The sequence below is a fragment of the Rhineura floridana genome, chromosome 6, assembly GCF_030035675.1.
Source record: "Rhineura floridana isolate rRhiFlo1 chromosome 6, rRhiFlo1.hap2, whole genome shotgun sequence".
In the NCBI taxonomy this organism is placed as follows: domain Eukaryota; kingdom Metazoa; phylum Chordata; class Lepidosauria; order Squamata; family Rhineuridae; genus Rhineura; species Rhineura floridana.
In genome coordinates, this window is record NC_084485.1 from 70,308,253 (window position 1) to 70,323,797 (window position 15,545).

Below are 15,545 nucleotides of genomic sequence, written 5' to 3' on the forward strand. Positions count from 1 at the left end.
GGACCCAGGCTGACTCAAAATCCTTACATAGTAGTTGAACAGCAGCTGCTGAGGGGATAGGGACTATCAGATAGGGCCATCGTGAGCCTTCTAGCTTCCAGATGGGTGTCCATCAGTCAGATCTATGATCTTACCTGGAAAATCTTCTGCCACTGGCATTGACGAAAGCACTCCAGCATTTTCATTGTACTGGATTTCCTTCAAGGAGTGGCGATCAACACTCTCAAGAGACAAGCAGCAGCATTAGTCATCCTCGTCCTGCTAGTGGAAGGCTGATCTATCGCAGGCCACCCCAAGATCAAGTGGTTCTTCAAAGGGGTGGCACTTTTGTCTTGACCTGGGATTCACAGATTTCCCTCCTGGGACCTCACTGTGGTCCTGAGAGCTCTCACGACTCCTCCTTTTGAGCCTGCATGCACCATCTCTCTCAGAGAACTGACCCTCAACACTGTCTTCCTGATGGCAGTCACCTCAGCTAGATGGGTGGGGGAACTGCATTTTCCACACTGACAAGGTAGTTCTTCACCCAGATTTGGCTTTTCTCCCCAAGATGCTCAACTTTCCACAGAGCACAGGAAGTGGTTTTTCCCAACTTCTATCCTAATCCTACCCACTGAAGGGAGAAGGAGGTCACAAACTGGATGTCCAGTGCACCCTCAGAGTATTCTTAGAGTGTACTCAACTAGTTCAACAGACCAAATCCCTCTTCATCTCCTTCAAAAGGGGGGCTCGGGTGTAAGGTGTCTAGGTCCACAATCAGTAGATGGAATAAGGTATACATGGCCAGGGCCTACCAAGCAAAGGGCAAGCCCCCCCCCCTGCTGGGATCACAACTCATTCTGTGTGGGGCGTTACAACCGTAAGTGCTCCTCTGGAAGAGATATGCAGGGTGGCCAGTGGGGCCAACCCATCCACCTTCATCAGGCAATGTAAGATAGACAAGTACACTTCTGTGAAAGTAGCCTTTGACAGGAGGGTTCTCCAGAGGGTTGTGGCCTAGGTTCTCCTTCCTGCCCAGGGACAGAAAGGTCATTGCTTCAGTATATCCCATTCATGTATGCTCCGCTCCTCCACTGATGGAGAATGGAAAGTTGGCCTTACTGTGAAGTGGCTTTCTGGTCAGTGGAGAGTGCAGAGCACACAGTCCTACCCTTCCAGTCAAATCTAGCTGGAGAATGAAATTCTGTATTCTGGAGAGGCTCCCAGAGTTTCCTCACCAGTGCTGGGCCTCCCTTGCCTTCCCTCCCTCCTGTATGCTTCTACCTACTTTTTAATGTTGGTTTTACTATTCTCGAGTTGGTATTTGAACCAAGTTATTTCAAGAGTTCCTATGATGTCTGGCTGCTCACTGGTTGGGCTTTATCATGACCTGAAAGTAGAGCAAAGGGTTTCTTCCCTTCGGGCTGGCCACTGAACCCCCCCCCCCTTTGAGGAGTTAACCTGTTCCTGTGAGCTGACCAGAAGACCACTTCACAGTAAGGGCAGCTTTATGTTCTCATGCGCCTTAGTATTATCACCATCCCCATTTCTCCCCAACAATCTTTTCAGTTAAAAAAAGAAAAAAAGATGAACCTACCAGTGCTACAAAACATGCTTTTTGAGACACTGGAATGGTAAAGTTAATTGCCTCCTGTAGAGTTATTGTTGGCTGTTCTCTTCTTCAGGGCTTTTCTTTCTGTTGCCAGGTGGAATACTGTCCGTCTGTGGTAGCCAATGACTGCTGGAACCTCTTAATGGAGTTCATGCAAAGTTTCATGGGAAGTCATGCTCCTGGAATCCCTTCTGTGTTCAGCAATAAGCATGACAGCATCTACAGCCCAGCTGACACAATGATCCAGTACATGGAACTCTTCAATAAGATTCGCAAACAGCAGCAGGTGCCTGTTGCAGGAATCAGATGAGGAAAGCTTCGTAAGGCCTTTCTTCACAGGAACAACCACTTTGCTGAATCATCTATTGAAAGAGCAGTTCCATTGCAGTAGTCCAGATTGCATTTGTTTCCCATTAAATCAATGCAGTCTGTCTCCCTAAGAGGGATAGAATTAATTCTGTCTCATCTCAAACCTCAAGGGGTGTATGTCTCTGAGATAATGGCATACTTTGCCTTAAACTGCTATCTCGGTGATTTGCCTTAGGTTCTTTGAGTAAGATTCCTGCAACTGAGTGAAAATTGGAGGAAAACAATCTTGCAAGAGCCCATAGGTTCAAATTGTGTGCAAATGGGAGCATGGGCTTTGGGATCCCTTAATTTCTTTAGCTGGCTATGAACGAACATGAAGTTTATTTCCAAGACAGTGAAAATATTTTAATATAGCTTTCATTAAAAGAGCTTTATTTTTGTACATGGTGAATGCTGTGGATGCTATCTGTTAGCAGAATTTATCTTAGAAATGTGTGAAAGTTTTATATTTTGGGTTAAAATGTAATGTATCTTGTTGAAACAAGCAAGAGAATTAGCTGTTGCCCTATCAGTTTTTAAGCTCTTGACATCTCACCATCTTCATAAAGCAGCTGAGAAGATTAAAATGTTTAGGCTTTAGGTTGATATTGTTGAAGTCTTATGGCTTAATTTGTCTGTCTTCTATTCTAACATCTGCTGGAACAGAAAAAATCCCTGACCATGCAATACCTGTACAGAACCAAGACTTCAGTCAAAATTACTAAAATGTCAGCATTTTTTGAAGAAGATGTTCATACATTGCAAGTTCTCAAAATGTTAAACATTTTGTTCATTAAAGAAGCTAACATTTTTCTCCTTATTGTATTTTTGTGTGTGTTATAGGGTTGCCATAAGTCAGGAATGACTTGAAGGCAGTCCATTTCCATTTTGTAAGATCTTATTTGTTTCCTTTCCTTGTGCTTCTGCAGCTGCAAAACCATTGTTAGTACCTTTAAAACTTTCCAAATTAAAGAGCTACTAATCTAGGGTCCTCTCTGCTTACTTAATGTAATCCAAATCTTGATAAAGAGTTTAGGCTGGCTGTGTAACATCCCCATTCCCCCACACACACCTTACAGTTACCTCTCCCTTCACCCTGACTTGCTTGTATACAAGTTTGATTTGAGCTGTTCTGTGTGTAGTAGCAACAGGCTATGGGCTTCAGCCCCAGACTCCAGATAATAGTGTGCAGGGAAACTTTATGTCTGTGCGCTGGAATGTTTTTGCCCCTTAGCACTGACATGCTTGGTCTGAAATGTGTAGTAGGGGAAATTGAGTGTTTTTGAACAATATTTTGCTTTAGTTGTTGTGGGGTGGATAGGCACTTCACTGTTCCACAGAGTGCTTACCACCTTTGTGATCCAAAACACATTTTGATGAAAAAGCAATGTGCCCTGTGTGAACTCAGATAGTCTTGGCTGCACATCATGCTAAGCCAAAACATAGTTTAGCATGAGCACACAGGCTCTCATGGAGGAGTTTGCATCCCTTTGTTCCTCCCCAGTCATTTTTATTTGCACACCACACTGAGCTAATCCAAGGTTTGGCTTTGTGTTGTCTGAACCTAGGCTGGTGATCTAGCTCTTGTGGACTACTCACAAGCTGTAACAAAAAACAAACCATAGGTATAGATCATAATTACAGAGGTGAGAGCTTAACCACAAGCTTGGGTTCGGATGGCATACTAAGCCAAACTTTGGCTTAACTCAGTGCAGCTTGGAAGTAAACAAGACTGGGGAAGGAGCAAAGGGGCTGCAAACTCTACTGTGGTATCCTACACATTTGCACTAAGCAGTGGTTTACCCACATGTTTGTGAGGTCTTGATAAGCCATAGGTTGGCTTGTCATGACATGCGAATCATGCCAGTGTGTGCAAAATGTAGCGTATGGGACAGAGAGGAGAGGGTGGGTCCAGAAAATGGTTTGCCATAAGGATCCCATGCCTTTTAATCCAGCATTGGTACTATCAAACCCTTCTGTTCCCCCAACCCCCAACTTAATTGAGTGAACAGTGTATAGTACCAACTGCTTCTCATTCCTGCCCATATATGGATTCTGGTGTTAGTTCAAAATGTAAACTGAAAATGCAGTAACTTTACTGCATGTGAGACAGAAACTGTTTAATTTACAGGATTGGAAGAGGACTTTTTTTTTTTGGAGAGTCAGAAAGATGCTGTCTTCCTACTGTGAACAAAATGCAAATGGTACTCTTTAGATCCAACCACATCAGATTTTTTGTGGATAATCTTTTTCCCCAACATACATGCAAATTTATTATTAAATAGAAATCTGTTAGTAAATCAGAATTTACATTTGCACAAAGTAGTGAAACCTACATGAAACAGGTCTATTCTGCAAAAAAAGAAAAAAACGAGTAATAAAGTTTCATTTGAGAATATTTAGTTAGATTTTGGATTTGTGCTAAAATATTGCAGTATTAATTATATTTGATCCGTTGATGTACAGACACTAGGAAACATTAACACTATACAAATAATAAGGAAATAAAATGATCACTAGTGTTCATTGTCTCTAAAAAAAATACTGCCAAGGCTATTAATTACATATGATTTTTATTGGTAGGAAATCATTACTTAAGCCTGCATATCCAAACATTAAGGCACTTAAAAAAGCTTCTCAGTATTTTCACCCAGGTCCATTGGCTATGAGCCTAGAAAGATCTGACAAGTTGATTTATAACATGTAGAAAACTGTTTGTACTGCAAGGAAATTTAAAATACTCATAACCAAATTGAACCTGATCCACATGAACGGGACTTCATTTGACTTTAATAAGTTTTGATTCCTAAGCTTGCTGATTAAGTTCAGTGAGTAACTGTTCAAGATCCAGACCTTTGGCTTGTTGATGATATGCCTTTTAAACGAGTTAACATAAGCATCTGTTCCCAATGTATTTGCATGGAAATAACATTTTGTTTCTGTGAGAGTTATAAGTAGAAACATGTAGGATTGGGCTTTACTTGGAGAAAGGGGCAAAAAAGCTTTCTTACCATGTTTTTATAAATGAATGCTGTGAAGTTCAAAGGCTTAAACCATTGAAGTTCAATGCATCAAATATTGGAGGTTTCTCATGAAAGTAGATTTTATATATCCTGATATTTATTTAAAAAGTAGTTCTAAACTGCTTAATATTTTAAAATTTCTATGCATAATATAAAAATAATATCCATTAAAATATAACCTAAAATCAGCAAAACAATATTAAAAGCATATAAAAGCAAGTAAAACAAATTCATGGGATTCATACACATAAATCTGGGTCCACTCTTAAGGGTCAGGGAAAGTCGGCAAACAGATACTTCTTTACAAGACATCTGAAGCAACCTAAGTCACATATCTTAGAAGGTGTGTGCGTGTGGAGTTTAATGGCACTCATTCTTTTTCATTTTCTGAAGTCAGCTTCTATCAGCAGGGCAGCATGGATGTATACAGGACAGAGTGAAGTTCTTTACAAGTTTTTTAAGCTATCACTCAAAGCAGTTGTCTTCTAGTAGACTGGGTGTTTTTAACACAGATCCCAAGAATGAAATGCATGCTTATGTAAGGTGTTTGTGTCTGTGTGTCCATTTCATTTAAGGTGTGTGTTTTATATGTTCCTGAATACAAAATGCTTCTTGAGAAGTAGTCCTGAATTTGTACTACTTTTTGTTACCACATAGGTAACTTCCCCTTTAAATCCATGGCGAATACTGCCCAATATATATGTCATTAGGAATTTTCTCATAGGTTTCAAGATGTTACTTTTTCCAAGGCCAGTGGCAGAATAATGAATATAATCTATACTCATACTCATACTCATATATAATCTTTCACTCAGCACTGAACTAATGCAGAAGAGTATTTATATTCTTAGGACTTGATCTTACACAGAATTCTGTTTGGTTGGTGTCTAATGTTTCTTCATACCTTGTTAAAGAAGATTCTGCCTGATTGCAAATGCTTGCTGGAGCCAACTTATATAGCAATATGAGACTAGTTAGGTAATGTTTAGCAAGAAAAATATCAACCATGTAAACTGGATACAAATGTTCATTAGCTGATTCTTAAAATCCAGTCCCTCACATTTCCCACATGCCTTTGGTTCCCATTGTAGCCTACTTCTTTCTCTGAATTCCTTAGGCTTTTCATTGGTCTGCCTTTTTATGTAGCCAGGCTCCCACTCTCAACTGTCCATTTAACTCTCTGAAGGGGGATACCTGTGTTGGAGGTAGAACATGTGAAAAGATTTGGAGATTGTATTATTATTATCATTATCATTATTATTATTATTATATCCCACCCTTCTTCCCAGTAGGAGCCCAGTTGATTACAAGCTGAACACGAGTTGGCAGTGTGATGCAGCTGCAAAAAAGCCAGCATGGTGTAGTGGTCAGAGTGCTGGATTAGGACCTGGGAGACCAGGGTTCAAATCCCAACTCTGCCATGAAGCTTGCTGGGTGACCTTGGGCCAGTCACTGCCTCTCAGCCTAACCTACCTTACAGGGTTGTTGTGAGGATAAAATGGAGAGAGAGGAGAACCATGTGTACCACCCTGAGCTCCTTGGAGGAAAGGTGGGATATAAATGTAATAAATAAATAAATAAAATTTTAGGCTGTATTAATAGGATTATGATTATCCACTTTATTCTACGTTGGTCATAGCTCATTAGGTGTCCTGCATCCAGGTCTGAGTCCCACGCTTTATGGATGTGGACAAATTGTAATAAGTTCAGAGGAGAGCAATGAAGATGATCAGTGGTATGGAAAACATGTCATATAAGGAAAAGTAGAAGAAAGAAGAGAAGACTGAGGGTGCATTCTTTAAATACCTGAAGGGCTGTCACATAGAAAAGGGTAACAACGTTATCTGCTCTCTCAGAGCACAGCACAAGGTAATGAGGCTTTTTTAGTTCAGTGGTAACTTTTTTACCAGTAAGAGCAGTTTGGTAACAGAACCAACACTGGAGGTCTTTAGTTAGAGGCTGAGCAGCCATCTGCTGGGAATGATCTAGCTCTGAATTGCATTGAGTAGGGGCTTAAACTAGATGGCTTATTTAGACACTTTCCAAGTCTATGCTTCTGCTTGTCCCAATATTTCAGTTAGGTTTTGCTCAAAAAACCCAAATAAACTTTGATAACAGAGCTGCCAGATGATCTTTGTGAGGAATATTAAGCAAATCCAAAATGGAACATGAAATAGTTTTAAATCATCATGGAGGCTATATAATCCACACAGGAAGAGGGAAACTATATATTTTATTCCAGCTCTTGGCCTGTGTTGGTAACAGAGTTTAAATGCCTGTGTTTTGGTAGCATTCAGGGAAGTGTCACATATCACATGTTCATATTCAAGCAGCTTAACGCTTACCCAGTACTCTTTCCCTGAGAAATTATAATGGGATAAATGGAACTGGTCTCAATTTTTCAGATACAGCACCAATTATCCTTGCTCACTTGAAAAATCTCTTTGCCAAGTAGGCTGAGGGAAGCACTCAGTGCAAAGATATTCTGGTAAAACTTCCTCACACATTCTCCAGAGCCCCAGCAAAAGTCAGTTAACTGCCACTTCAACTGTCACAAGTTGAAAATTAACCCTCTCAGTCCTTCCCCTTGGATAATGTTATGCAAATTAACCTGGTGGTTTCTTAACTGCTTACATTTATTTCATGAGCCTGTGCCCATAATAAAATTGGCTTTATTATACAGCCACAAGAGTGGCAGTAGCCAGCATGGATTTTTTGCATTCCGCAATGTTAAATTGAAAATAACCCCATGCCATTCTGATACTTCCCATAAACTCATTTCAAAACAAAACGTTACAAAACTGATAGTCCTGAACTCAAATGCTTGCTTAACAACCCTCTAAATTTTAATGGCGATACACAAAACAGAGAGAACCAAGAGTTTAAAGTGTAAAAAGAGAGAAAAAACAGACCTCTTTTGGACTTTTTTCTGTCAGATTTTTCATAATCTGTTCAATCAATTAAAAATCAGCCATGTTCATAGAATACCTGTAATCCTATTACTGACCTTGCCCAATACTCTGACTTTCATCTTCTGCAGTTTAAAAGTTTAAAAACCGCCTGGCTGATTTTTAATTAATTTAAGAAATTTAGCATTGAACTCAATTATAAGGCTGGGCATGCTCAGTAAGAACCAATTGTCAGTGTTCAAACAGCCGGATTCACAGCTGCTTGGCTTGGCTAATCGGGGCCACACAAACACCAGTCCTTTATTTTGCTTTGGACAGTCATGGCTTCCCCCAAAGAATCTTGGGAAGTGTAGTTTGTGAAGGGTGTTGAGAAAAGGCTCCTATTCTCCTGACAGAGCTTCAGTGGCCAGAGTGGTTGTCAGCCGCTCTGACTGAAGTTCTGTGAGGGGAACAGGGTGTCTCCTAGCAACTCTCAGCATCCTTCACTAACTACACTTCCGAGGATTCTTTGGGAGAAGCCCTGACGGTCTAAAGTGAAATAAACGTTTGGTGTGGATGTGGCCAGGGACCTTTGGTTTCAATTTAGCTGGGTGGCTACATCTGCCTGCTGTAGAATAAAAAGGGAGAAACCCTGAAAAAGAATACTATTCACAATGTTTTTCTTTTGGAAAGGGGCTTCTCCTCTGCCCAGTGACCACCCATCAAATCTCCCTCGTCCTCCTCTCCCTGCCCCTCCCCCAGGTCAGTTTCACCTATCCTAAGCATGATCACACAGGAGTAAATCCCACTGAACTCAAAAAGCATGCAAATGATCAAACCTGCCTTCCCCTCCTCCTCCCTCCTATCCCCTCCCACTTGCCCCTTCCCCTCCCCATCTCCTCCCTTCCGCCCTCCCCCTCCTCCACCCCCATGGTCAGTTTTACCTATACTAGGAGACCAGGATTCGAAGCCCCACCCAGCCATGAAGCTCACTGGGTGACCTTGGGCCAGTTACTGCCTCTTGGCGTCAGAGCAAGGCAATGGTAAACCACCTCTGAATACCGTTTACCATGAAAGCCGCCATAAGTTGGAATCTACTTGAAGGCAGTCCATTTCATTTTCAAGCATGATTGCATGGGAGTAAATCCCACTGAACTCAATATGCATGCAAATGATCAAACCTGCCCTCACCTCCTCCTCCCTCCCATCACTTCCCTTTTGCCCCTTCCTTCACCCGTCCCCTCCTTCATCCTCCCAATTCCCTCCTTCTGCTCCCCTCTCCCCCCTTCCTTTTCCCCTCTACTCTCCCCACCCCTTCATCCTCCCCCATGGTCCGTTTTACCTGTGCTAGTCATGATTGCATGGGAGTAAATCCCACTGAACTCAAGAAGCATGCAAATGATCAATCCATTCTCATCAAACTTTCACAGGATCCCATTTCTTACCTCCTGGATGTCATTACTGCCATCACTTCCCATATGCTCAGAGGCACATGCTACCAAATTCTTCCAAGCTACACAGGAAGTGGATTGGACTGTGAAAGACCAACCCAAATTGTGTTTGCATTTTTACAAATTTGTAGGGCAGTACAATATCTCAGAGAAGAGGCCAGGTCTCCTATTCCCCTGGTGCATTCACTATAGCTGCCAAATTTCCCTGCTTTTTAGAGTTTGATAGAAATATCTGTTAGCTATAGGTACATTATTAAACCACAAGGTTTTTTGCCCATTAGTGAATTTATGCAAGAGCCAGTGTGGCGTAGTGGTTAGAGTGTTGGACTATGACCTGGGAGACCAGGGTTCGAATCCCCACACAGCCATAAAACTCACTGGGTGACCTTGGGGCAGTCACTGCCTCTCAGCCTCAGAGGCAATGAGATCCCATCTAACCCCCTCTGAATACCGCTTACCCTATAGGGTTGCCATAAGTCAGGATCGACTTGAAGGCAGTCTATTTCCATTTTCCAGTGAATTTATATAAAACATTTATAAAGTCTTCACAAGGTCACAAAAATGATATACAAGTAAAAGTACAATATTACATTTTATTAAAAACTTTAAATTAAAAAATACAAAATTAATTAGAACTTTAAAATACCATTCAAACAATACAATTTTTCAGCAGTATGTCCAATGAAAGCACACAAAATATTTTTAAAAGCATTTTCACATGTCAGACATATAACTGGATATGCTTGCTTTTGTTCTTTGATGACCCCATCGCAAAGTAAGTGCTGGTGGGTTCTGCAAACACGCATTTACCACAAGGGAAGATGCCACTACTGGATAAGTCTGATGTCCAAGGCAAAGGAGAGGGATCCTTGAAAGCAATTGGCATATATAACCTTCCAGAACTGGAAGGAATCACAAAGACATCTACTCTCAACCCTTTGCTGCAAAGCAAGCACACTGCCTCCCCAATTCAGTCCTCAGTTGTGGGGTTCTAATTAGAGACCTACACTAGTATAGTTACCATACTTTTATTTCAAAAATACTGGTCCCTGGTTAGAACTTTTGGGGGATTGGGGAGGAAGGGATCTGGACTGATCCCAGAGTAGAGCTAGAGCAGAACTTTGGCAGAACTCAGAAGCTGGCTAGTCAGTGGCAGAAACTGATGGACTGTGAATAAAGCCTGGTGGATTCTAGCAGGAGCCAGGCAAGGGCAGCAGGATTGGGTCTAAAGCAAAAAAAAAAAATTGTTGGATCAGAACAGGAAAACACTAAAGTGTGTGTGCATATAAAGAGTTAAATGTACATGTGAAATATTGGGCTGCTGGCAACCCTAATTAGCCAAACCATAGTACAGGAAGACTATGCTGAAGTATTCCCAGATCAGTAAACTGGGGATTACACACACTTTCTGATATATGTGCATGAAGTTTTGAGTTGAGAAAAGCAGTGTGTGAAGAAATCGTTAGATGGGCTATTGGCCTAGAAAAAAATGAGTTAGGCTGCACTACCGAAATACAGCCAGGTGTTAAACACCAGCTCTTCTAACCTAATTAAAATATTTACCCCCATCCCAACATATTTTCCCCAATTTTCTTTTTATTTAATGGGTTAGGAAGGATGCCCCCTCTTCATCTCCTGCCACTGAAACAGGAACTAAATTGTGCTGCGTCCTGAAAAATGAGTAAAACAAACCCCTAAATTTCACAAAGGATTTTTGTGCATAAAGAAAAATAATGACAAATGGAGGATTTTGGGGATTTAGTTGGACTGAGAAGAGAGGTTGGCCTGGTATGCTTTATTCCTTCAATCAAGTGTTTTTGGGCCCAGTTTGTTTCTTCTTGTTAAAGGTAAAGGTTTCCCCGCACTTATAGTGAGAGTAGTTTCCGACTCTTAGGGTGACGTCTTGCGCCGTTTACTAGGCAGACCGTATATATGAGGTGGGATTGCCAGTTCCTTCCCCGGCCTTTCTTTACCCCCAGCATATGCCAGGTACTCATTTTACCGACCACGGATGGATGGAAGGCTGAGTGGACCACGACCCCTTTTACCGGAGATTCGACTTCCTCCTTCCGTTGGAATTGAACTCCGGCCGTGAGCAGAGCTTTTGGCTGCGTTACTGCCGCTTACCACTCTGCGCCACGGAGAATCTTTCTTCTTGTTAGTGTTATGTAATTTATTTTATTAAAAATTTCCTCTGCTTTTCCAGAATTCAAGAGGTTTACATCCAACTTTTAAAATAAATTAAAATTGATAAAAAACACACATAGCATATCTAGCAAGCAAAACAAACACCAGGCCAAGCAAATCCATAGCAAAAAAAAAAGTTTAAGCAGGAAGTCTGAGAGTGCACCCAAAAACCCAGCAAATTTGGAGGTGCATTTCTTGCTGGACAGCTTGAAAGCAACGGGGACTGCCTTGAAGCTTGGACTTCTTTAAGAATACACTTCTTTGGGGCAGGTAGTAAGGCCTTTAGGTATAAAAATTAAGTTTCTTATAGTTCCCAAGGATCTTAAAAATGCTAGTAAAATCCACAGACTGAGTTTGCTTACAAACATTCTCAAAATCAAAGAGTGACTAACAATGTCCTAACTTGGTCTGCCTAAAACGGTTTCTCTTCATGGATGATCACCTCACATCTTTTGGCATGGCCTGCAGGAGCATTATCAGAAGTGACCCAAGGAGGTCAAGCCCCAGTCCTTTGCTGCAGGCCATGGATTTTATGCCCCTGCTGAAAACTGAAATTAAATGTTTTTATTTCTTTGCTTATATGGCAGCTGGGCACACTGCAAAGTGCCATGTAGATGAGATCCCATCTACCCATTATCTTAATTTTCCAGAGCCATATATGTATGTAAGTTAGGATACGCAAAATGTACACAATTTTGTGCCATGCACCTGTGATCCGAGGCCCAGGTCATTGCATCCTTGCCAAAGGCTCCACATTACTTGCATTCACTGGAGCTACTGCCACTTTCTCTTGCCTATATCACCAGGGATTTTTGCCCAGTCCAAGGAAAGAGTAGTCTATTTGAGGATTGGCAATCCTGACCTATCTTTTCTTATCCTGTCTGTCTAACTGAGACCTCAGGCAATGTAGGGTATATTTACACATCCCATGTGTCACCTCTCCATCCTGAACTGTTTGTTTTAAATGTCGGCGGGGGGGGGGAATGCTTTAGTGCTTTTAAATGCCTCCTCCAAATGAAATCCATTCCTTCAATTTTTTATCTGTACCTTCAAATTATTCACCTTTTGCGTAAAACTGCTGCACTTCGATAGCATCTGAGGCAGTTCCATTCCTCAGTTTTATCACCATATTCTCAGTTTTCTTCTTATTGTGATTCTTTCCCCCCATCTTTTCTGTCTTTTGTAACTGCCTAGAGGCAACTTCAGCCACAAAAAGTACATGTAAAGCAGCTGCCTTCTGCTGTTTCTTGACGGGCTTCTTTTAGAGAGCAGCATGATGTAAGACCAAACTACACATCAAAATAAATATGCTGTTTAATAAGCATAGTTAAACTGAGCATTTTTATTTTGAAGTAAGAGCAGCCCCTGGGCTGATCCAAAAGGTGCCTGTGATAGGGGTAGGGTGGGCGCTGGTTTCCTGTTGACCCCCCACCCTTGGATTGCCCTCAAAGATGCTATTTACTGCTAGTGTTTGCCATGGGGAAGTTTCATCAAGCTAATCGCATCTAACAAACCCTCTTCCATTCAAGTAATTCTCTAGGATTCTCCTAGCCTCCTGAGGGAAAGATCACAGATTTTATCACTACCTGCCATTGTGTTAAAAATGTTGAAACTGCTCAAAGACTGAGGTAACATTTTAAAAATGCTCTTTATATTTCTGTGAAAATATTCTTAAAGCAAAGACTGAAGTAACAAATCTGAAATAGCCCTCAGACTGAGATACAATTTTGATTGAACTCACCTAGGAATTTCTTGTTTCCATGCCTCTGATTTATTTTATCAGCTACCTAAAGGACCAGAGTGGGTAGAGACTCTATTATTTTTAATCAGGGTGCCCTGTGCCCTGGACACTTCAACTCATTAGCTTGTTATAGTTTTTTATTTTGTAATAGATCCTCAGATGGGTGTGTAAACCCTCCTTGCATGGATTTCAACAAAAAAGAATGCACTCCTGGATGGTTTCAACCTATAGTTAGAAAAGCTCCAAGAAATGTAGACAAGGAGTGACAGCACAGCAACACTGTTGTTAAAGAACAACATATTTCCAGGATATTACTAAACCTAAATTATTGCTATTAGGTTCAATAGAATCCCTCGGACCGAATGTTACTGTCCTTGCGACAGTGGTGCCATTGAGACAGCAGAACACGTATTACTGGAGTGCAGGTTTTATACCAGCCTTCGCAGCCATTTTATTATTCCTCTCTTCCAGAAATTTCCAGGCAGAGATAATTTTTTTTTTGCACAATATCTATTAGCGGATATTAATTCCCCCATAACCCGTAAAGTCGCGAATTTTTTCGCAGCAGCCATTGATACACGTAGAGACCTGATGAGTAAGGAACCTTTGACCTAATCGATCCATTGCCTCATGAAATAATTAACTTACCTGTACTATTTTGTACTGTTTTTGAATATGTTTTAGTGTATTTTTTGTACTGAATTTCTCTGGCTGGTCAATTGACCGTAATAAATCTAATGAATGCTATTAGCTAACCAGTTGACATATGCATAAAATAAAAACCAGACAGTAGGCAAAGAGAAAAATAAAGTTGGTTCATAGCCTTGATTATTACAATTGCAGCTGCTTTGCTCAGCTGGCAACCTTCCTCAGAGATGATGTACTATAGCAGAGACCTTCACTTCAGTGCTTTGTTTATAGACTGCCCCTCCTACAGACTCAGAAGGCTAAGATTTCCCATGGCCTGTAGGCAGCATCTTTTCAGGTTTCAGACAAATCTCTCCCAAGCCAATACATTTCTTCTTCCCCTCCCCACCCCGTTGGCCGCTCCTTCTCTGTCCCCTAGTTCACATGGCAACCAGCAACCAGAACTATCTCTAGCCTGCCTTTCATCCTGGGTTAGCTTTCAGTTAGCCAATCCTCTCACAAGGTTCATTACACCACTTCTCATACTTCTCAGTGTAGAAGAGAAAGGAAAAAGTTTGATCTAGTAGAATTAGAAAGGATCTGCTGAATTTGCATTATTTTTGTGTGCAGGCCACACAAAACCATATCAAATCAGAGTTCAAATCCTTTCCCATAAAAACCATTGATCCAGGAGTGTGTCATACTGCTGTGGTGCAAAAATATGAATCTGGGGCTAATCAGCATGGTTTTTACATGGAAACATTCTAAATCCATAGTCAAATCATAAGTAACATCTGTATTCATAAAATGCATGTAAAAATGCAGACCTCACCCTTCATGTCTCAATCAGAGTGCTCAGTCAAGGATCCCAGATCCTCATGGTCCCCCCCCCCAAATCTAACATCATTACACAACTTACATCAACGTACATGGAAGGCACAGTAAAAATAATTGATCTAAGCCTTATGGCATGGTTGCAGAGCAAAAATGTAGATCCAGGACATTTTCTTTTTTAGTTTTTTTACTGGTATGCCATGAAAGCTTACCATCTAATCATAGCTCAGGTCCATCTGCACAGACTTCACTGTAAAAATTATAGCTCCAGCACATGGCACCACAGTGGCACAATAACCTGTATCTGAGATATGGATCATCATGATTTTAACAAGAAATCACCACAAAGCCACTATCTGATCAGACCTCAAAGCTGTGTGCATAGATTGCAGAGTAAATTTCATGCCCAAGAAGCAAACCAGGACCAGACAACAAACAAGGAGGAAGGAGGAAGCCAAAAGTCAGGGCCAAAGAATAATCCTGCATCTTTATGCAGGAACTCAAGAAGCCGTTGCTCAAGCAAAATATGGACAAGCAAACAACAATTGGTCTGCACTGGTTACCTGAGACTTTTTAGGGGGGAGGGTTAATGGGTTCATGTTGTTGTTGTTCCTGTAAAAAAAAAGGTACAGTAACATACAAGTACTTTGGAATCCACAATATGCAATGTATGCTTGTATTCTGGAAAATCCTAAATAAAAATAAAAAGGCCTAAAAAAGAGAAGTCTTTGTTCAAGCAAAATTCAGTTGAAATAGGTAGCCTTTTATACTTATTCCTTCTGTGCAAGATCCAGTGGGCAGCTTGGGTGGATGGAGTATGTCCAGTGCTGGAAGGTTCTTCACTGAAAAGGCTGC

At 41.1% G+C, this 15,545-nt stretch overlaps 1 protein-coding gene across 6 annotated transcripts in view; it reads left to right on the plus strand.

The window, feature by feature from the left end:
- The window catches only part of MED20 (mediator complex subunit 20), a 29,598-nt gene extending 26,846 nt beyond the window's left edge, over window positions 1-2,752 (plus strand). For all 6 annotated transcript variants that reach the window (XM_061632264.1, XM_061632260.1, XM_061632261.1 and 3 more), the window contains one exon: window positions 1,686-2,752. In XM_061632264.1, coding sequence (XP_061488248.1) covers window positions 1,686-1,901 — 216 coding nt within the window. In that variant the 3' untranslated portion in view covers window positions 1,902-2,752. The remainder of the gene's footprint in view (window positions 1-1,685) is intronic.
- The last annotated feature ends 12,793 nt before the right edge of the window (window positions 2,753-15,545 follow it).